At 45.3% G+C, this 20,937-nt stretch overlaps 1 protein-coding gene across 2 annotated transcripts; it reads right to left on the bottom strand.

The window, feature by feature from the left end:
- Positions 1–222: 222 nt before the first annotated feature.
- On the bottom strand, positions 223–20,439 carry LOC113883341 (eukaryotic translation initiation factor 3 subunit C). Of its 2 annotated transcripts, none has more exons than XM_027526999.1 (21): positions 20,360–20,439; positions 20,092–20,222; positions 18,428–18,493; positions 18,132–18,321; positions 17,608–17,733; positions 17,363–17,417; positions 16,631–16,737; positions 16,106–16,233; positions 9,355–9,514; positions 9,131–9,234; positions 8,536–8,677; positions 8,245–8,370; positions 8,020–8,113; positions 6,876–7,066; positions 6,433–6,657; positions 2,362–2,725; positions 1,098–1,257; positions 939–1,004; positions 763–850; positions 505–667; positions 223–406 (listed from the first exon to the last, which is right to left on the bottom strand). In XM_027526999.1, the coding sequence occupies exons 2-21, from the start codon at positions 20,190–20,192 to the stop codon at positions 324–326; spliced, it is 2,739 nt and encodes a 912-aa protein (XP_027382800.1). In that variant the 5' UTR covers positions 20,193–20,222; positions 20,360–20,439; the 3' UTR covers positions 223–323. The 2 variants fall into 2 exon arrangements, with proteins under 2 accessions (XP_027382800.1, XP_027382801.1); XM_027527000.1 differs by lacking the exon at positions 20,360–20,439 and adding an exon at positions 20,311–20,328 and having other exon boundaries at positions 240–406.
- Positions 20,440–20,937: the final 498 nt, after the last annotated feature.

Raw genomic sequence — 20,937 nt, 5'->3', positions numbered from 1 at the left:
CACCTTCAAAAAAACAAACTAAACCCTGTTATAACTTATGTTTTTACCATTTTTTGCCAAATGTCAAAGAGCAGCAAGCTCATGAAGTCGGGAATATGCCCAAGTCTACCCTGAATCCTGAGCCCTGTGCCTGTCACGGGATAGAAACTTAGAAACATAATTAGCAAATAAATGCATCTAACACACGTGCCAACCTCTGGCAACATGCAGACAACCAGGAACTGCAGTAACTCTAAACAGACCTTTAATGACAGACCTTTAATGCAGTGTGGTTGGACCTAAAGGGTGAATTGTCTAGGGCACTGGGGACAGAAGTCAAGCCTTCAGTAGGCCGTCTGAGACTGCTGCTGGCGGTAGCCACCTCGGCGCATGTAGCCCTCATTTTTCCGGTAGCCGTCTTTCTGGTCTGCAGGAGAGAGATGGGGAGGGGAGGTGGTGAGAGCCAACGGAGGGGCGGGAAGGGGGCCAAGATCCTGAGAGCGAACAGGGGGTGGGAGCACTCACCTCGGAAGTAGCCACCATAGGTACCCTGCTTGTGGTCAAACACCCGCTCGTTGTTCTCCACCAGGCTGCCCAGCTTCTCGGCCAGCTGCAGGGCCAGGTTCTGCTGGGCAGTGGGCTCCGTGCGGTGCATCACCACGGTCTGCGTCGGCTGGTCTAGGGAGGCCTGATAAGAGTGAGGCAGAGCAAGGGTCGGATCAGTCTCCTCCATGCCGAACTCTCTATGACACCACCTGCCCTGGCGCCACCCCTGGCTCTCACCATCAACTCCTCGTTAATGATCATCTTGCTGATGATGGAGTGTACCGTGGGCAGGTCCAGCTCAAACATGTCGGACAGTGTCTCCATGCTGGGGAGAAAGAAGGCCCAGAGCAGGGAGCGATGAGAATCCGTGACCACAACCTGGGGCTCCTGTGTCTCCCCAGGGCCCATCCTACCTGATGGAGTCGTAGACACTACTGTAGGTGAACAGGTAAGTCCGCAGTGACTCCTCCTGGATCTTCCTGTGGGGAGAAGGAAGCAAAGGGGGAGACTGTCAGAGAGAAGACCAACCGGTCTTTTCTTTTCCCCCCACCAGGATCTCACTCTCGGCTCACCTAACCAGCATGGTTCTGACTTTGTCGGCCTCCGGGAAAAGGTCCCACACTTTGCCATTCATCTTCTCATTGATGATAAAACTGTGGCAGGTCTTCCAGTCGCCCATCTTCATGGCCTTAGAGGCAGCAACCACATGTTCCCTCATGGACTCAGGGGGGCCTGAAAGGTTGGGAATGAGGCAGGAACTAGGGAAACTTGGGACAAGGGTCCTGTACCCACAAGCACTGTTTAAGGAGGAACCCGGGCCAGGAGAGCCAACAGCCAGACTGAGACTCTCCCTGCTCTCGGTTAAGTAGCCGTGTGACTGTACAAGTCACTGAGTATCAGAATAAATTTATTTAGACTAAATCAGTCCATGACGTGCCTCAGGGGATTGGTCAGTTCCCTGAAAACGTTGACAAATTGCTGTGTGCACCCTTATGTACCTTTTCCTAGGAAAGGGTCCAGAGATTTCATCAGGTTCTTACAAGATTCACTAACCTAAAAAAAAGTCTAACATCTCAATTGTTCTCTACTTTTGGTTTCACGCGGGCAGTAGTAGAGAGAGGCGGGGAATGAACTAAGAAGCCCTAAGAGACGCTGGACACACAGATTTTCACTGGAAATTTTCCAATTAGAAAAAACACAAAGCACCACTCCAGAGCCCAGACAAAAGGTGCCTCAAGTGCACGTGCACTTAACACGACCACACACTTATCGGCAGAGGGCAAGTGCGTAAGGGGACGTGGCGTGGGCAGGAAGCTTGGCTCAGTCACCAAGTCCTTCCATGCACCAGCCTCACAGGAAGGACGCAGTTCAAACTCTTTTCCCAGTGAAATTGCAAAAACCTCTGGACTGAGTGACTGGATCTTTCGAAGTAAGCAAAGGAGCCAATGCTAGACTCTTAATGCCCTGGATCTAGTTCATTAGCTGAAAAACATGCATGAAAGAAGAAAATGTCAGAGAGACACATATCAGCTGTGTTTACCCTGGGTAAAGTCACTTAACTTTTATGCCTCAGTTTCTTAATCAGGAAAAAGGGGGTCATAATAGTATCTACATCATAGGATTATTACTAATGAAAAAAATTACTATTTATAAAACATCTAGCGTCAGACAGTACTATGTAAGTTAAGAGTAATTTAAAAATATTGTTGGAATCAGGTCACAGAAAGTTTAAACCATTCTGAGGGAAAGTTACTCCCTGTAGCGTCTCAATCCTCTGATCACAAGTAGTGAAGGAACAAACGAGCAGAGTCTGCTGCGCCAGAGCCCCCCACTCACCCAGCAAGGGCTGCCGCTCGCCCACCCGCAGCTGGTGATGGAACTGCTTGCTGATCATGCGTCGGCGGGCGTCACTCTCGTGGGCGGCCATGTAGGGGATTTCCAGGAGCATGGCTGACACCAGGTAAACACACTCCAGCAGTTCCAGATTTATGTGCAGGTGGAAGGGCACCTGCCGGCGCCGCTCCACCTTCTCCTGCTCCTGGTTGCGCTCCTGCAGGCTGCGCAGCAGCAGACCCTGGCCCAGAAGCTCCTTGGCCCGGCCGCTTGACTGGATGTCCAGCAGGGCGTTGTGCGCGTCCTTGGTCAGGCCTTGGCGGAAGGCACAGATGCCCAGCTGCACCATGGTGCGGTTGTACAGGATCTAGGAGCGAAGGGCGATGCACTCAGAGGTGACGGCCACAAGGCAATCGTCACACGTACAACAGACATCGAGGACTACGCTGTGGGCTAGGACAGACACAAAACAGACCAAGTCCTGCCCTTCCATGGAGTTTACACTCTAGAAATAGGGGTGTGGAGGACAAAATAGCCATAATACACAGGTGGTGATTCATGCTAAGGAGAAAAATAAAGCAGAGGCGTTAAGAAGGGACTTTGTGTGGTGGTAGCAGTGGTGGGAACTCACAATTTTATGCAGGATAACTAGGGAAGGCCTCATTTTGAAGGTGATGTTTAAAAATAAAGACCAAATAGAAAAAGAGCAAGTCATGCAAGTATCTGGGGGAAGAAGAATATTTTAGAAAAAAGGAAAAGTAAATGCAAAGGCCTTGTGGAAGAACTGTGTCAGACATATTCAAGGAACAAGGAGTCCCATATGAATAGAGCTGGTAAAAGATGTGATCAGAAACTGGGCAAGTACAGGACCTTGTAAGCCATGTTAAAGATTTTTTAAGATGATAAACTACTGGAAAGTTTTGAGCAAATAAAGTGATATAATTTGACTTTATCAATAGGATTACCCTGCCTGCTGTATAAAGAACAGCCTGAGGAGATGTAAGGGCAGAAGCAGAGAGACCAGGAAGCTAACAGTGGCTTAGACCAAAGGGCAGGAGTGGAAGTGATATAAGTGATCAGATATGGATTTTCAACACAAATGCCTGGGGAATCAGATGTGGAATATGAGAGAAAAACAAGAATCAAGAAGGTTCTGCAAGGTTTCTGGCTTAGGCAATTGAAAAGATAGACTTGTCAATAATTAAGATAGGGACTATTGTAGGCAGTGTTTAAGTACAGATTTTGGCAGGGGGGAAAGACCAACAAAAATATAAACATCAATATCAGTCACGAACTTAAAATACAAAGAGCCTTAAAAAACACTAGCAAGCAGAATCCAGCAATATATAAAAGAGATAATACAGCAAGACCAAGTAGGATATATCTCAGGAAAGAAAGACTGGTATAAAAATCTAAATCATGGTTATTTACCATATAAACAGAATAATGGCAAAATAACTGTGCACTATTTCAACAGATACAGGAAAACATTTTAACAAAACTCAACACCTATTAAGGACAAACATTCCCAGCCAGCTAGGACCAGAAGAGAATTTCATCAATCTGAGAAAGTCTATCTACAAAACTACTAGAGCTAACATTATTTTACATGGTGAGATGTTCACTGCTTCCTTGCTAAGACTGGGAACAAGGCAAGATGGCTGCTCTCACTTCTATTCAGCACTAAGTATTAGATATTTGAATCATTGTAATATGGTAGAAGAGAAATTAAAAACAAAGAAGTCATAAAGACTGGTACAGTAATAAAATTGTTCCCATGTGCAGATAACATGATTCAGCAAAAAATCTTAAGTAATTTATAAAATACTAGACCCAATACTGTTGCCCCTCCGTGTCCATGGGGGATGGTTCCTGGATCCCCCCAACACCAAAATCTGCAGATGCTCAAGTCTCTTACATGAAATGACAGAGTATTTGTATATTTACAGTGTGTGTGACCTCAGTTGTCTGACTCTTTGCAACTCTATGGACTACAGCCCACCAGGCTCCTCTGTCCATGGGATTTTTTTCAGGCAAGAATACTGGAGTGGGTTGTCATTTCCTCCTCCAGGGAATCTTCCTGACCGAGCAATCGAACCCGTGTCTCCTGCATTGGCAAGCGGATTCTTTACTACTGAGCTACCTGGGAAATCCATATACATGGTACATCCTCCGAAATAATTCAAATCATCTCTAGATTACTTGTAACAACTAATAGAATTATAAGTGCTTTGTAAATATTACCAGTTAAGGCAAATTCTGGTTTTTTGGAACTTTCTGGATTTCCCCCCACAATGCCTTCAATCTGCAGTTGCTTGAATCCTTGAATATAGACTGCTAGACTAAAACTGGGAGAAGGCAGTGGCACCCCACTCCACTACTCTTGCCTGGAAAATCCCATGGACAGAGGGAGCCTGGTAGGCTGCAGTCCCTGGGACCTCGAAGAGTCAGACATGACTGAGCGACTTCACTTTCATGCGTTGCAGAAGGAAGTGGCAAACCACTCCAGTACTCTTGCCTGGAGAATCCCAGGGACGGGGGAGCCTGATGGGCTGCCGTCTGTGGGGTTGTACAGTCGGACACAACTGAAGCAACTTAGTAGCAGCAGACTAAAAGTGAATTTAGCAAAATGGCAGGATCCAAGGCCAAACGTGAAAAAATTAACTGTATTTTTAAATACCTGTAGTTAACAATGAAAAAATGAAATTAAGAGGGGTTTCCTGGTGGTCCTGTGGTTAGGTACTTGCACTGCCACGGCCCAGGTTTAATCCTTGGTTGGGGAACTGAGATCCCACAAGCCACAAGCCAGCCAAAATAAAAATTTAAACTAAAAATTACATTTATAAAAGCATCAAAAATCATATAATTCTCAGGAATAATTTTTAAAAGGATGTGTAGTATCTATGCAGTGAAAACCACAAGACACTGCAGACAAGTTGTAGAAATTAAATGAAGAGATAACACGTCAGATTGAAAGGTTCAAACTTGAACAAAGTCAGAGAAGTCATATGGCTTGACTTCAAAGACTTACTCTAAAAGAACAGCAATCAAGACAGTAGGGGCTGGCATAAAGAAAGACAAAAAGATGAAGAAATGGCATAGAATAAAGAGCTCAAAAATATACCTACAAGGTCATGTAATTTTTCATATGGTTTTTGGTTTCAAAGGCACCAAAGCAATACAATGGGGAAAGAATACAGTCTGACCCTGACTTCACACCATTTGCAAAAATCATAGATCTAAATGTGAAAGCTAAAACCATAAGAACTTCCAAAAAATAAAAAAAGAATATCTTTATGAATTACAAGTAAGCAAAGGTTTCTATAGACAGAATTTTCAAAATAATAACCGTAAGAGAAAAAACTGATATTTTGACTATGTACATTCAAAACACATGGTTAAAAAAGTGAACAGGAAAACTACAGACTGGAAAAATATCTGGAAAACATTTATCTGACAAAAGACTGATCTACAGGATATATAAAGATTTCCTACAACTCAGTAAGATGAACAATCCTTTAAAAGAAAGGGATGGAGGAGTTGACAAGACATTTTATGTAAAAAACAAAAGGCCAACAAAGCTTAAAAAGTAGTCAATTTCAATAGTTACCAGGGAAACACAAACTGATACGAGACGCCATTAGACAACTACTATTATGGCCAAAACCGAAAAGACCAACAACACTAAATATTGACAAAGTTGTTCAGCTGCTAAGTCGTTTCTGACTCTTTGCAATCTCATGGACTGCAACCCTCCAGCCTCCTTTGTCCACTGGATTCTCCAGGCAAAAATTCTAGAGTGGGTTGCCATTTCCTTCTTGATGGGATCTTCCCAACCCAGGATCAACCCCTTTCTCCTGCATTGGCATGTGGACTCTTCACCACTGGGCCACCTGGGAAGCCACGTGCAGGAGAACCAAAGAACGATGGCACCCGGGAAGAACCAAGCGTCTCCCTGTATCTGTATCAGCCAGACAAGAGGCTGATCCAACTGAGCCGCCCCGCCCGAACAGAGAGAGAGGACAGGGCCCAGCCTGGTCTTCCCAGGGCCAGAGCGCCTCCCTGTCATCTTACCTGGACTGGTGGGTCTGCGTGCTGAATGTTGTCTTGCAAGTGGCTCATGAGCATGAGGTCCCGGGCCTGGTACCAGCGGGAGTGCAGGGCGTGATGGTAGATATGGCAGAGGATGGCACACGTGCGGATTCGGTCTGTGCGGTCCTTGGCATAGATGTACTTGCACAGTCTCTCCATCAGCACAGCTGAGTCCTCACCCTCATTTTCGGCCTGATCTTGCTCAGACTGGAGGAGGAGATATGGCAAAGATAATGGTTCTAAATGGCTCTGGCTTCAGCAACCAAGACGAGACTCCACCCTGCCTCATCCTAATCCCTCGGGGTTTCCGTCTCTGCTCCACCTGACAGTCCCCAGGGAAAAGGAAATCTGTCATCAAGTCCCAACAGAGGAGCAGAACCAGTGGACACACCCCCTGCCCTCTGACATGGCGGCTGAGCACTCACCTTTGAGGAGCCCTCAGGGGGCGTAAGCTGCCGCTGATGGGCCTTGTAATCAAACTTGTAGTAGGTGTGGAGAATGCGCCTCAGGTAGATGCGGCAGACCTCCTCAGTGGTGCCCTTCTCCTCCAGGTAGCGCTGCACACGCTCAATGATGGCGCACACCTGGGCCTCGTCCTTCAGGTGCTCCACGTACTCTGGCAGGGAGAGCACGCACCCTCCACTTAGCCAGGCACCCAGGCCTCCCCAACCATTCATCCCTCATCAATCCAACAACCTCTCTGTTTTCTGTACCCATCAGAAAAGTGTGCCCATTGTGCGCTCAAAACACCATACTCTCCTGGGACATGTTAAGCTCACTTTCCAAGCCTTCTGTCAGGCATTCTCTTCTGCTAACTCCTCCCGATTAACTCCTCGTCTTCATTCAGCTCTCCCCTCAAATGGGCCCTACCTACCTAAAGATGCTTTCTTCAAGCATTATTTCAAGCCGGCCACCACCTGTGTCATCCTCTGTTACAGGTCCTGACCTGAATTTTTACACTATCTATAACTGGTTCATTGTAAAAATTTATTTATTGGGCTGTTCCGGGTCTTAGTTGCAGCATGTGGAATCTAGTTCCCTGATAATTTAAACCCAGAACTCCTACATTGAGAGTACAGAGCCTTAGCCACTGAACCACCAGGGAAGTCCCTTGTTCATTTTTTCCTGTAGAACTGCCTTTCTTTAGCATCGAAATGTAAGCTTCACGAGCATGAAAGCCACAGGCTTTCTCATCCATAGTAACACTGTTTACTTGGTGGGCATAGGTGGACACTCACATTTTACCGTGTAAACGTCCTGTATTTCTTCATCCTAGAGCCTAAGGCATGCAAGCCAAACAAGTCAAGTGGACAGAGATCATATCCCAGTGGTTCTCAAAGCTGCAGACAGCATCACCACTTAGAACACGTTAGCAATGCAAAATCTGATGCCGCATCCAGACCCACTGAATCACAAGCTGTGGGAGTGGGGTCCAGCATCTTACAGAGGCCCTGTGGTGTGAATGCTGGAGTAAGGAAGGGCTGGCTTCCCAAACACTCTTAAGTACAATCCTTCATTTTAACCCCTGTACTTTTCCTCCCACTGATGCCCATGCCTTCTCAGGCTCACCTTGGGAGTGAGGATCAGTGTTCTGCATTATTTTGGTAAATTCTTCATCCATTCGTTCCACCAGAGTTAAGATGCAGCCACGGACACGCAGTGGCTGAAGAGAAGGCAAAGAAGGAAATAAATTAGTCCACATTCCAGTCCTAGCTTTCAACCCTTCTGTCTCCGACGGGCCTTCCCAAAGCAGACAACACACACCTCCAGTTAGGTGCCGAATCCCCTCTTTACCTGGTCTGCGTTATGCAGGTTCTCACTCTCTTCCAGAATGTTCTCTCCAACAAAGATGTTAGGGTTTGCAAACAGGATGTCCATCAGCTCATTGATGCAGTCCAAGCACTTCTGCCACATCTCAGGCTGCCAAGAGAAGGCAGTTGAGGTGCGCAGGTGGAACAAGCAGATGCCTCCCACGTGCCTTTCCCCAGGAATCCAGGGGCCTTCCTCAGCCATTGAGTACTGAGACACGAGGCCCCTTCCCACGACCCACCAGCTCCACCCTGGGATGCTCGGTATCACTCTTACCTTCATGTACGTAGCCAGGTTGGGGTTGTAGTCATAAAGAGAGGCGATGATGTTGAACTTGATCTTGACGATGACGCCCTCTCCTAGGTTGTTTTCAGAGGCAATCTGAACCAGCAGCTGCAGCAGCTCAATCTGGGCTGCACTGTAGGGGGGAGAGAATTGGGTGAGGAGGAGGAGACACATTAAAAAGCCTCACCTTGTCCTCTTCAGACAAGCAAGGCAACCTTTTTTCCAACACCCACCCCCAGCCTCACCACCTGTACACTTGCTTTTCCTTGATAAATTTCAAACAGAAATAGGAATAATGCAAACTACCATCCTCTTCAGTCATGGAACAACTAAAGAAGGTGAGCATTACTCCCATTTTATAAATGGGGAAACAGCCCCCAAAGGTTAAGTGACTGAATTAAGGTCAAAGGGAATGCAACTAGCAGACAATGGACCGGGAGTATTCCAACTACTTCAGTCCTTCTACTGTAGCCACACACAGATCTTCCCAAAGAGCACTATTTCCCCACCAACCTCCAGCTCCATTATCTCAAGAGAAAATGAGCTTTCACTCTGTAATCACGAAGCCCAGGCCCACGAATCTTACCGATCAGTTCCTTTCTTGCCTCGTGCCTGTAGGATCTCATTCAGTTTCTTGATGACAACAGCATGGGTGATCTCAGTTCCCTTGGCAAACATTTTTGGCTTTTCCTAAGTAACACACGTTACCATGAGCAGGCTGCCGTAACTTTTCTCGCAAATCTGACATGGACAGCACCCATATGCTCTCTCAGACTGGTTCCCCATTCATTTTAGTTCTAAGATCCTCACCTTAACGAGGGGCACGCCACCTCGGACTCTCTCCCACTCGCCACCCTCATTGTCTTCCTCCTCCTCGTCCGGGCGCCTGGACTTCCTGTCGTGCTTCTTCTTGGCTTTGTCCTCCCGTTTCTTCTCAGCCGCCTTCTTGTCCTCCTCTGTGGTGGGGGCCCTGCCAAGAGCCACAGGAGAAGATGAAAGATCAGTCCCCTCTCCACCTGAGGCATTTCCCTCCCACAAACTTCTTTTTCTCCACCTAAACCTGGGTCCAAGTTACACTCTACAAGAATGACCTACGGTTAACTATAACCATCGCCAAAGTAAGGGCTACTAAGCAGCTGCATCTGTCAGGCTACTAGCCAAGGTCTGTTACCAGATCACACTGAGAAACTCATGAAGGGAAAGGTTTGGCCTGGTTTAAGAATACAGAGATGCTAACTACGCTGCCACAGACACAGAAACAGCCTGTCATGCTGCTTCACAACCGAGCTCGGAGGTTTTCCAAAAAACCCATGTTCTCTGGTACTAGCTGCTCTGTCCAGACTAGGTTTTTATAGGCAACCGACTAATTAGTTTAAAATCAGTGCTTAGGGAAAAAAAGTGCAAGATTATTTTTGCTGTTCCCAGACTGGCTGCTTTCCCCCTACCCTTCTTTCCTCTCTTATGATGAATGATTAATAAAAAATTCTGAATTTTAAAAACAAAACTGCTCAATACAACAAAATGTACCGCTGCCCCTAAGAGAGAAAGAACACTGGCTACCTCGAAGTGGGTTTAACCCACCTGATGCCTGAAACTATCTCCAGATTCTAATACTTATATTAAACCAAATACTTATAATAAGGTATTAAACATTAATACTCATAATAAGCCAAATGACAGGGACAAATTATTTCAAACTTTATACATTTAAACATTTACAAATAAATTTTATTTTAAATGCTTATAAGATTTGACTACATTTTAGTAATAGTTTATAAATTTTCCAGTTGGATTAAAACTTTACCTTGGCCAAAAAAATTATGCCGTAAGTTTTTTTTTTTCTGCCATGCTGCACTGCTTGTGGTATCATGGTTCCCCAACAGGCAATGAACCTGGGCCATGGCAGTCAGAGTGCTAAATCTCAACCATATGACCACCAGGAACTCCCTGTGCCTTAACTCTAAATAAAAGCTTACTGGTTTCCCTTCTGTACTATTGCAATATTCTCTAATAAAAATTCATTTCATAGGCAAAGTCCTTTGAAAATATGTAAAGCATGTTCATTAAGCTGAAACTGTCTGGTCTGCATCATCAATACCCAAAGCTCTGAGATCAAAGGACCTGTGTGTGTGCCTGAGTGCTCTCACTTCAGTCGTGTCCAACTCTGTGACCCTATGGACCACAGCCCACCAGGCTCCTCTGTCCATGGCATTCTCCAGGCAAGAATACTGGGATGGGCTGCCATGCCCTCCTCCAGGGGATCTTCCAGAGAACCCATGTCTCTTACATCTCCTGCACCGACAGGGGGATTCTTTACCACAATGGGCCACCTGTGAAGCCCAGGACCTAATGCTATTTAAAAATCAATGCTGTCTATACTTAAAAAGAATTTAATCTTCCTTGGCCTAAAGTTTTACTCTAAACCCTGAAGATACTGTGATTCACATATCAAAAACATGATGAACTCTCACCCTATGCAATTCTAACTGAAAGACCTAAAATTTGACTTGACCTCTCCCCTATGGCAGAGTATACCTTGGTATATTCAAATCTTGTTAGAAATGATCAGAAAACTAATATTTCTGCTCTCAGGTATATATTCAACACATACAATCTACTTTTCTAGGACATTACCAGATACACCTCTACCTAAATACACAACTAAGAAATTGAGATGGTTAGATAGCAACACCAACTCAATGGACATGAATTTGAGCAAATGCTGGGAGATAATGTAGAATGCGGAGCCTGGTGTGCTGCAGTCCATGGGGTCACAAAAAGCAGAACATGACTTAGCGAATGAACAACAAAACTACACTGAAAAGGACCATTCCACACCCTCTTTACCACAACTCTTATCTAGAGCTGCTAGACATACACATACTAGATTTCCTCACTTTGTACTTAAGAATTTCTATCCCAACTACAAATTCAGAAACACAAACATGTGATTTATAATTTATCTCCAGTATGGTCCAAAATAACAAATAATTTAAAATTTTAGCCCCAAACTAAAAAATTCCTTAAGTAAGAATTAACCCTAAATAGAGAATTCCCTGACAATCCAGCGGTTAGGACTCTGAGCCTATACTGTTAAGTGCATGGGTTTGATCCCTGGCTGGGGAACTAAGATTCCCCCAAGCCATGTGTCTCAGCTAAAAATTTTTAAAAAAGAAAAAGAATTAATCCAAAACAAAACTGATTTCAAATACTGGTCAGTCAGGTTAATAAATAAAGATGTGCAGTAAATAACAATTTACTGTACCTGGATAAATATTTTGGGAAAAAAATCAATTAAGAAAACAGCCACTTGATTAAAAGTTCACTCAACTGACTTCTTAATGACATTCTCCTAGACAGACTTAGCCTGATTAGAAAATTAAACAGACGAAAGATCCTAAATGTTTATTATATCTGTGACTGTCCTCATATTTTCTGCCCAAACCCACTACCTAATATCCAGGTGCTTTAATGTTGCTAGACAACCTTATTACCCTTATTACATCAAAGAGACTGAAGCTCTTGAGATTAAACCTGTTTATGTGTTTGTTTTGACCAAAAGATGAAAGCTGAGAAATTCTGGTATAGATTGGCTTAAAATGGAGATGTTGAGAAAGGATGCTGGCAGACATTACAGGAGACAGCCTGTCTTGTTTCTAGATAATCCATTAAGAACTGAAATCAACCCTGGCTGGCTTAGATAGCTAATGAGTTTACACACACACAAATGTGCAAACAAAATTCAATATTCCCACAGCTGTCTGTGGTTCTTCCCTTCTTTGTTCCTCTTTCTTATACAAATTCTCTTTTGTCCTAGCTTGGAAACCAATCTTAAAAATTGGTCTACCTCGTTACACAAATAAAACAGTGTATCTGAATTATCCTTTAACACCACAAAACCAAAAGCTCTTAATGTCAATAAGACCTTTGAGGATTCCATAGTTAACTAGACCACTGACATTTAAATTTTAAATAAATCTAATCTTAAAAAAATTTTTTGGGGGGAGGGGGGCTCTGGGTGAGGTTAGGTGTACAAAGTAAACTTTCATAGATTTGAAAAAAAAATCTATCCAGGGTAATCTCTAAAGTGAAAAATTAATAAAGACAGGATTAATCTTTTTTTAAAAAAAAGGGCTTCCCCATAGCTCAGTTGGTAAAGAATCCGCCTGTAAAGCAGAAGACCCTGGTTTGATTCCTGGGTCAGGAAGATTCGCTGGAAAAGGGAAAGGCTACCCACTCCAGTATTCTGGCCTGGAGAATTCCATGGACTGTATAGTCCTTGGGGTTGCAACGAGTTAGCTGGACACAACTGAGAGGCTTTCACACTTCACAATCTTAAAGTAATTATTCTGAAAAATAATTTGCAAAGTCAAACCTCTCTTGGTTTTCGTTGAGGATTTTTAAATTTAAATTTCATGAAAGATACTGGTTTGTAGCTTTCTTTTCTTGTGATAGCCTAAGTTTAACTTTAGAGTCCAACTTGTCTCCTCAGTCCAGCTTGACCCTGTGCCTTTGTGCAGCACACAGGTGAAGTGGACACTGACACACACTGGCCCGAACAGTGGGACGTCAATACCCAACTACTGAAAGACAAACCCATAAAGGAGATACAAAAGCTATGAACCAGTAATAAGGGTGACAGTTCTACAGGATGTCAACAAGCATAAAAGATGAGTTTCACAGTAAAGCGAACTTAAGAGATGGTTAATAAAACAAAGTTAAGCAGATTGAATTTGCTTAACTGATGCATGGCTGTAAATCCTCTGAGAAAGGAATATGATACTGTGGTATAAGAAATATGTATTTGGTCTTTGTCCTCGATTCCTGGCACAGAGCTCCTAAATCCCTTGGAACTTCCCAAGCAATAGGATCATCTTTCGTTCTGAGGCTTTGGCAGGCTTCAAGAAAGGTTTCAGGATGGAGGCTGGTTGCCAGAAAGACCCGGGCATGAACAGAGGGTTGGAACTTACAGCCCCACCTTCTGACCACTGGGGAACAGGAGAGGGACTGCAAATGAAGCCCATGATTAATGGTCAACCATTTAAGCAATCATGGTCACATAATGATGCCTCCATAAAAATCCCTACATGACAGTCTGGATGGAGGCATTCCTGGCTGGTGAACCACGGAGGTGCTAGAAGGATGGTGTGCTCAGAGAGGAGGACATCAAAGCTCCATGCTGCTTCTCCCACATCCTGCCCTATGAGTGCTTCCATTTGGCGGTTTCTGAGTTGTATCCTTTATAACAAGCTGGTAACAGTAAGTAAAGACCTTGATGCTGGGAAAAACTGAAGGCAAAAGGAGAAGAGGGCAGCAGAGGATGAAGACGGTTGGATAGCATCACCGACTCAACGGACATGAACTTGAGCAAACTCTGGAGACAGCAGAGGACAGGGAAGACTGGAGAGCTGCAGTCCATGGGGTTGCAAAGAGTCAGACATGACTTAGCGACTGAACAAACAAAAACAACAGTAAAGAGCTTTCCTGAGTTCTGTGGGTTGATCTAGCAAATTACTGAACCAGAGGAAGGGGCTGTGAGAACTCTCTGAATTTAGAACTGGTTGGCCAGAAGTATAGGAGTCAAACTTGGAACTTAACAACTGGCATCTAAAGTGGCAGGAGTCTTGTCGGGTCTGTGTTAACTTTGGGGAGTTAGTGCCAGAACTGAATTGAGTACTGAAAACCCATCTGGTGTCCAGAGAGTTGGAGAACTAACTGGTATGAGAAAAAAACTGACACATATTGGTGTCAGAAGTGTTTGGAATTAAAAAAACACAAAGAGATATACCACACTCCCTGAACCTGACCACAGTTGCTCCCTGGAGCACACAATGAAAAATGTTTCGCAGTAAAATGGCTATGTCTAGATTCCTGTAATGTCACAGAACTCACTAACACCTGAAGCAATGTAATTCCAACTTTTGAAAGCAGAAAAGCAACCCTTAGAGCATCAGTATTCCTGCCAGTTATCACTGAGCTTGATACTTGACTCCTGCAGACTACGCAGGCATAGCTATCACTCTGAATTCAAAGGAGGAAGGAGAAGGATCGAAGAAGGTTAAGTGACTCACCCGAGTTGACAACAACTGAAGTAGAATGGGCTAAGACCAGAATTCCAATCAGACTCCTCTCCCACTCTGTAACGGTACTAGTAAAACTCAGGAAGGCTTGCTGCAGTCTACATGCTATGTACTAAGTTCTCAGAAGAGGGACAAGAGAACCAGCTATCACTGAGGACTCACCAACCCCAGTCCTGGGCTGTGGGGGTGTACCACTCTGCTGTATTCTTACAAGCATCCTTAAGGCAGGGTCAAGTACCACCCCATTCTACAAATAAGAAAACTGAAGACTGGAAATGTTAAAGATAGTTTATCCAATATTACACAGTTATTAAGGGGCTTCCCTGGTAGTTCAGAGGTAAAGAATCTGCCTGCCAAGCAAGAGACACAAGTTCGATCCCTGGAAAAGAAAATGGCAACCCACTCTAGTATTCTTGCCTGGAGAATCCCCATGGACAGAGAAGCCTGGCAGGCTACAGTCCATAAGGCTGCAAAAGAGTTGGATATGACTTAGCAAGTAAACAACAATCAGCATCAAAGAAAGATAAAACAGTCCACAGGCAGTGAGTATTGCTGTCATTAAGTATCTGGACACTGGAGCCTTCAAATCCATCTGCAAGACACATTAGCTTCATAACCTTAGCCAACTAATACACTTGACTTTGAGATCCCTCTGTTGGCCTCTGCAACCTAAAAGGACCTCACAGGGGGAGAGGCAATACAGGGGCAGGGGAATAAGAGGTGCAAACTACTTTGTTTTTGTGGCTCAGTCGCTACGTCCGACTCTTTGCAACCCCAAGGACTGTAGCATGCTAAGCTCCCCTGTCCTCCACTATCTCCTGGAGTTTGTTGACATTCCAGCGAGTCAGTGATGCTATCTAACCATCTCATCCTCTGCTGCCCAGGTACAAAATAAGCCACAAGGACATACTGTATAACATCAGGAACAGAGCAAATATTTATACTCTATAAAGGGAGTGTAACTTTTAAAAATTATGGATCACTGGACTTCCCTCGTGGTCCAGTAGTTAAGAATCCACCTGCCAATGCAGGGGACATGGATTCAATCCCTGGTCTGGGAAGATTCCACCAGCTGCAGGGCAACTAAGCCTGTGCACCACAACTGCTGAGCCAGCACGTGCCTAGAGCCCATGCTCTGCAACAAGAGAAGCCATCGCAATCAAAGCCCACACGCTGCAACTAGAGGGTGGACCCTGCTCGCCACAACTAGAGAAAGCAAACGAGCAACCAAGACCCAGTGCAGGCAAAAATAAAGTTTTTAAAAAAAAAATTACGTATCATTGTATTGTACATCTGTAACTTATATACTATACAGCAACTATACTTCAATAAAACATGTTTTACTGTAAAAATAAATAAAAACTAAAACTGAAAGGGAAAATAAATAAGTGGGACTCCAGAGAAGGAGCAACAACTTTCAAGATGACTTTAAAGGCTTCCTGCCCTTTCCCTGTAGCCTGCAGTACCACTACTTTTCTTACTTTTTAAGGAATCTTGAAGCCAGCACAGTCTGTTTCCCTTCTTCCTCTTCTGAGTCTGAATCAGAAGATGTGGAACTTGTATCCCAAGCTTCTGAATCCTCTGACTCTTCTGAGTCCTCATCTTCATCCTTAAAGGAAAAAAAGATCAGAAGAAAGACAATGGGAAGACTGACTGGTGCTATCTCTGCTCTCCCTGCTGACCCGTGCTCTAAAGATTCTTCGGAGCAGAATGAGTGGTTGAATCAGGACATTAAGAGCTGGATTGGTCCACCAAGACCCAGAGAGAAGTGGTGACTTGCTCCAGGAACACAAAGCTCCCCAGAGGCAGAGGTGGGACCAGAATCTAGTACTCCTGATTCCAAGTCACTCTGTGCTCTAATCGAAAAGGAAACCTGTCCTGAGACCATACTCGGCTAATCCCCACCCTTCCCAACTCTAGGCCCCTGAGAGTCTATTCTTCTCCCCAGAGACCCAAGCATGGTCCAGAGCAAGCAAACCACCCCTCAGTGTAACCCTGGCTCTAACCTCCTTTTTGAGGAACTTTCGACTGTCTCCAGAAGGGGCTTCTGATTTCTTCTTTAAAAAAGCTGCAGCAGTGACTCCATCATCATCCTCATCCTCATCTGAAGAGCCTGGTAGGGAAGGGGAGAGAGGAAAAAACAGAAGGGGGAAGAGGTGAATGGCAACCAATACAACAAGCCAAGGAAACCCCAAATTTTAGCTCTCCTTGTGCTTTGTGCTCAATCGCATTATTTTTGGAGACCCCATGGACTGCAGCCAGGCAGGTGCCTCTGTCCATGGGATTTCCCAGGCAAGAAGACTAGAGTTGGTCGCCATTTCCTTCTCCAGCAGATCTTCCCACCTAGGGATTGAACCTGCATCTCCTGCACTGCAGATAGATTCTTCACTGCTCAGCCACCAGGAAAGTCTTTTGACCTTCTGCTGCTGCTGCTAAGTCGCTTCAGTTGTGTCCGACTCTGTGCAACCCCATAGACGGCAGCCCACCAGGCTCCCCCGTCCCTGGGATTCTCCAGGCAAGAATACTGGAGTGGGTTGCCATTTCCTTCTCCAATGCATGAAAGTGAAAAGTGAAAGTGAAGTCGCTCAGTCATGTCCAACTCTCAGAGACCCCATGGACTGCAGCCTACTAGGTTCCTCCATCCATGGGATTTTCCAGGCAAGAGTACTGGAGCGGGTTGCCATTGCCTTCTCCGTTTGACCTCCTAACCAATTGCAATTAAGGGTTTTCTCACTCACCTTCTGAATCCTCCTCGTTCTTCTCAGCATCTTCATCTGCAGACTGCTCAGGGTTCTTGACAGAAGGAAATGAGAAAATTAAGGATGCCTGCCAGCCACTACTCCATCCCACCCTCCCCACCCCACAGAGCTGTCATCATGATTCCTTCCCCAGCCACACACTTCAGATGTGCAAATGCTTTTTTGTCTCAGTCATGGGGGTCACTGTCCCCACAGTTTAAAAAGTCTCCCTCTAGCACCCCTACCTGCTTGTAATTTGTAATATGGGACTCAAAATCTCGGTTGTATTTTCGGATCTTCTGGCGCAGAGTGCTCAGGGCCTTGGCATTATTCTTGTTCATCTTCTTCTTCCCTTCTTTATCTTCCCATAGCTGAAGGAAAGAACAGGGAAGAAAAAGAGAATGGAGATCTGAGATTAGTCTTCTCTCAACTTCAGGCTTCACACTGTTGAGTCTTGGTATCTACATTCATATCTACTACTTAATAACTGCACATATTAACTTATGTTGCTTAATGACCCTTTATGTATGTATCGCTATGAAAAGTACAAAACCACAAGTAAAAGAGTAATACAAGAATAAGTATGATTAAAACTCTTAGCCTAAAGAAGTCCCTCTCCTTGCTTCAACCCCCCTATTTCTTACGTTTTGGGAAACACTGAGTATTTGGCAAACAACTCGAGAGGAGACATGTCTCTGGATATGGGTTAGGACAAAGCTCCAGGTCCACAGTCCCCTTCTGGATCCCCCAGTAATCACAGGAATCACACCTCATTAAGATAGTCCTCCAGGTCAGCTAGGATCCGGATATAGAACCGGGGGACACCTTCCTTGTCCACAATGCTCTTAGCCTTCCCATATGCTTTTCCCAGGAGCTCAAACTCTTCCAGGCACTTGGTGACATCCCGAATCTTCATGGCATTACGGATGGTCCGGATAAGGTTGGTCAGTTCCTCAAACCTGGTTTGAGAGCCCAATACCACATTGGACACGCCCACCGTCACCAACCAGAAAACCCAACACTGCCCCAGAGACTCCCCATCACCCAGCCTCCCCACGGCCTCACCTTTTATCCTTGGCGCTTCGGACAACTCTCTTGGTGTCTTCTTCATCCTCACTCAGCAACAATGGCCTATTTGAAATGAACAGAAACTATTAACTTCTGTTCCTAACTCCACTCTTTCCAAATGCTCTCTCTTTTCCTCTTCCAACAGGGCAGGTGGAAGTGAATAACTTAGGCCCACTCCTACCACACCCATCCTGTTTCACTCTTCCTCTTCATGGCCTTATCATATAGAACTCAATCTTCTTAGCTTACTTCAAGTGAGGGTGTTTGTCAAATGTTGTAATTCATACAAGGATGAGAATGACTGTCTCCATCCTCAAACATAAACAAATGAAGGTGCTTATTTATTGTGTCAAAAAAATTATGTAAAGACACAGGTCACTAAGAATTACAAAAAGTCAAGAGAAAAGGTACCTTACCTAGAATGAATGGAAAAGGTGGTACCTGAACTAGGTCCTGGAAAGCAACATTTCCCACAGTGGGAGAGGACAAGGAAAGAGCCTCAATGGCTTTGACACCTCCATTTCTAGTTATTTTCCTTCAATAATTAAAAACCACACCACAGACAGAATTCAGCTGGTAACAATATCTCTTTTCTTTCCATTCTATTAATTTTTCCAATTATTTCCTATTTTATAACAAGTAATGTGATTTTCCACTTGTGACACAGATACGGAACTATATCCATATGGATATATATAGATTCTTTTTCTTCATCTTTAAAAATGAGTTTTATGCTGAAACAAGACTCTGAAGTGGAAATGTATATATATTCTTCAGTTCAGTTGCTCAGTCGTGTCCGACTCTTTGCAACCCCATGAATTGCAGGACGCCAGGCCTCCCTGTCCATCACCAACTCCCGGAGTTCACTCAGACTCACGTCGATCGAGTCAATGATGTCATCCAGCCATCTCATCCTCTGTCGTCCCCTTTTCCTCTTGCCCCCAATCCCTCCCAGCAAGCACAGGTATATGACAAAAATAACGAAGGTGGCATGGATGATGGAATTTTGAGGAACAACATTTCAATGTTTCGAAGGGAGAAAAAAATTTCAATTTGCAGAGATGGGAGAAGAGTATTTAAATGGAGGTAAACAACAGGAGGGGGGATTCTCTGGTGGCTCAGAGGTAAAGAATCTGCCAGCTAATGCAGGAGATGCGGGTTCCATCCCTGGAGTGGGAAGATCCCTGGAGAAGGAAATGGCAACCCACTCCAGTATTCTTGCCTGGAGAATCCCATGGACAAGAGGAGGCCAGTGGGCTACAGTCCATGGGGTGGCAAAGAGTCCCGACAGGACTTAGCAGCTAAACAAAACAGGAAAATACTAACAGACGTTTAAGAACCTCAGAGTCACATCAAGGAACTCCCAAACATCAAGCAAGTATTTGGGGTTTCTTACTGATTCAACAGGTTTAGCCAGTGGGAAACCTCGTAACTCTGTCCTTTGCCTGGTGGGAGGATTCCCACAATTCACAGCACCCTAAGCTTTATGATCTTCCCCCCGCAACAGTGCTTCAGTCCCTTAAACTCTCAACATCCTCAGAACCCGCTCTCACCGCCCCCACTTCCATTCCCCTTTCCTCTGGCGTATACGAGGCCTTCCAGGCTGCTGAACCTCCGGCCCCCCACCCCGAATGGTCCCCATGGCCTAGGCCCTCACTCACTGCTTGCCGTAGTTACCCCCGACAGGTTTGGTGACGAGCTCCTCCCCGGACAGGGACGACTCAGACTCGCTGTCCGAACCCGTGGTAAAAAACCGCGACATGGCGACGGCGCTGAGCGGCTGCGGCCAGACCTGTGAAAGAGACCAAAAGTCAGGGGCTCCGAGAAGGGGACGGGGGCCGCCATCTCCAGACCCCCACCCTTACCGTCCCCGCACATACGCTAACCCGGCTCCCCCTTCCCGAAGCACGAGGCCCATAAAATACGTACCAGCTGAGCTCCCAAGTCACACTGCTTAACCAAAGCAGCGGAAACGCGGCGAGAAGGCGGGCCTTTGCGTCACTTCCGGGAGTCGCCGACGAACTACACTGCGTCACTACAACTCCCAGTGGCCCTCGCGGCACGCAGGCCCTGAAGTAATTTTGGCTAAACGCGTTCTACAGATTCCCGGATCCTACAGCGTTTCAGTACAGTTGCTCAGTTGTGTCCAACTCTTAACGACCCCAGGGACTGCGGCATGCCAGGCTTCCCTGTCCATCACCAACTCCAGGAACTTGCTCAAACTCATGTCCATCGAGTCGGTGATGCCATCCAACCATCTCATCTTCTGTCGTCCCCTTCTCCTGCTTGCAGTCTTTCCCAGAATCAGGGTCTTTTCCAATGAGGCAGCTCTTCGCATCAGGTGGCCAAAGTATTGGAGTTTCAGCTTCAGCCATCAGTCCTTCCAATGAATATTCAGGACTGATTTCCTTTAGGATTGACTGAGTGGATCTCCTTGCAGTCCAAGGGACTTTCAAGAGTCTTCTCCAACACCACAGTTCAAAAGCATCAATTCTTCAGCATTCAGC

The sequence above is a fragment of the Bos indicus x Bos taurus genome, chromosome 25 (genome assembly GCF_003369695.1).
Source record: "Bos indicus x Bos taurus breed Angus x Brahman F1 hybrid chromosome 25, Bos_hybrid_MaternalHap_v2.0, whole genome shotgun sequence".
Lineage (NCBI taxonomy): Eukaryota > Metazoa > Chordata > Mammalia > Artiodactyla > Bovidae > Bos > Bos indicus x Bos taurus.
This window is presented reverse-complemented; position numbering and strand designations above follow the sequence as displayed.

Bases quoted from the DNA above. Each gene is read 5' to 3' on its own strand.
- LOC113883341 (XM_027526999.1), bottom strand. From the start codon at position 20,192: ATGTCGCGGTTTTTTACCACGGGTTCGGACAGCGAGTCTGAGTCGTCC. The intron at 18,322-18,427 runs GTGAGGCCGTGG...CTCTCAAACCAG, and splicing joins CGAAGCGCCAAGGATAAAAG to GTTTGAGGAACTGACCAACC. The intron at 17,418-17,607 runs GTAGGGGTGCTA...CCTTCTGTCAAG, and splicing joins ATATTACAAATTACAAGCAG to AACCCTGAGCAGTCTGCAGA.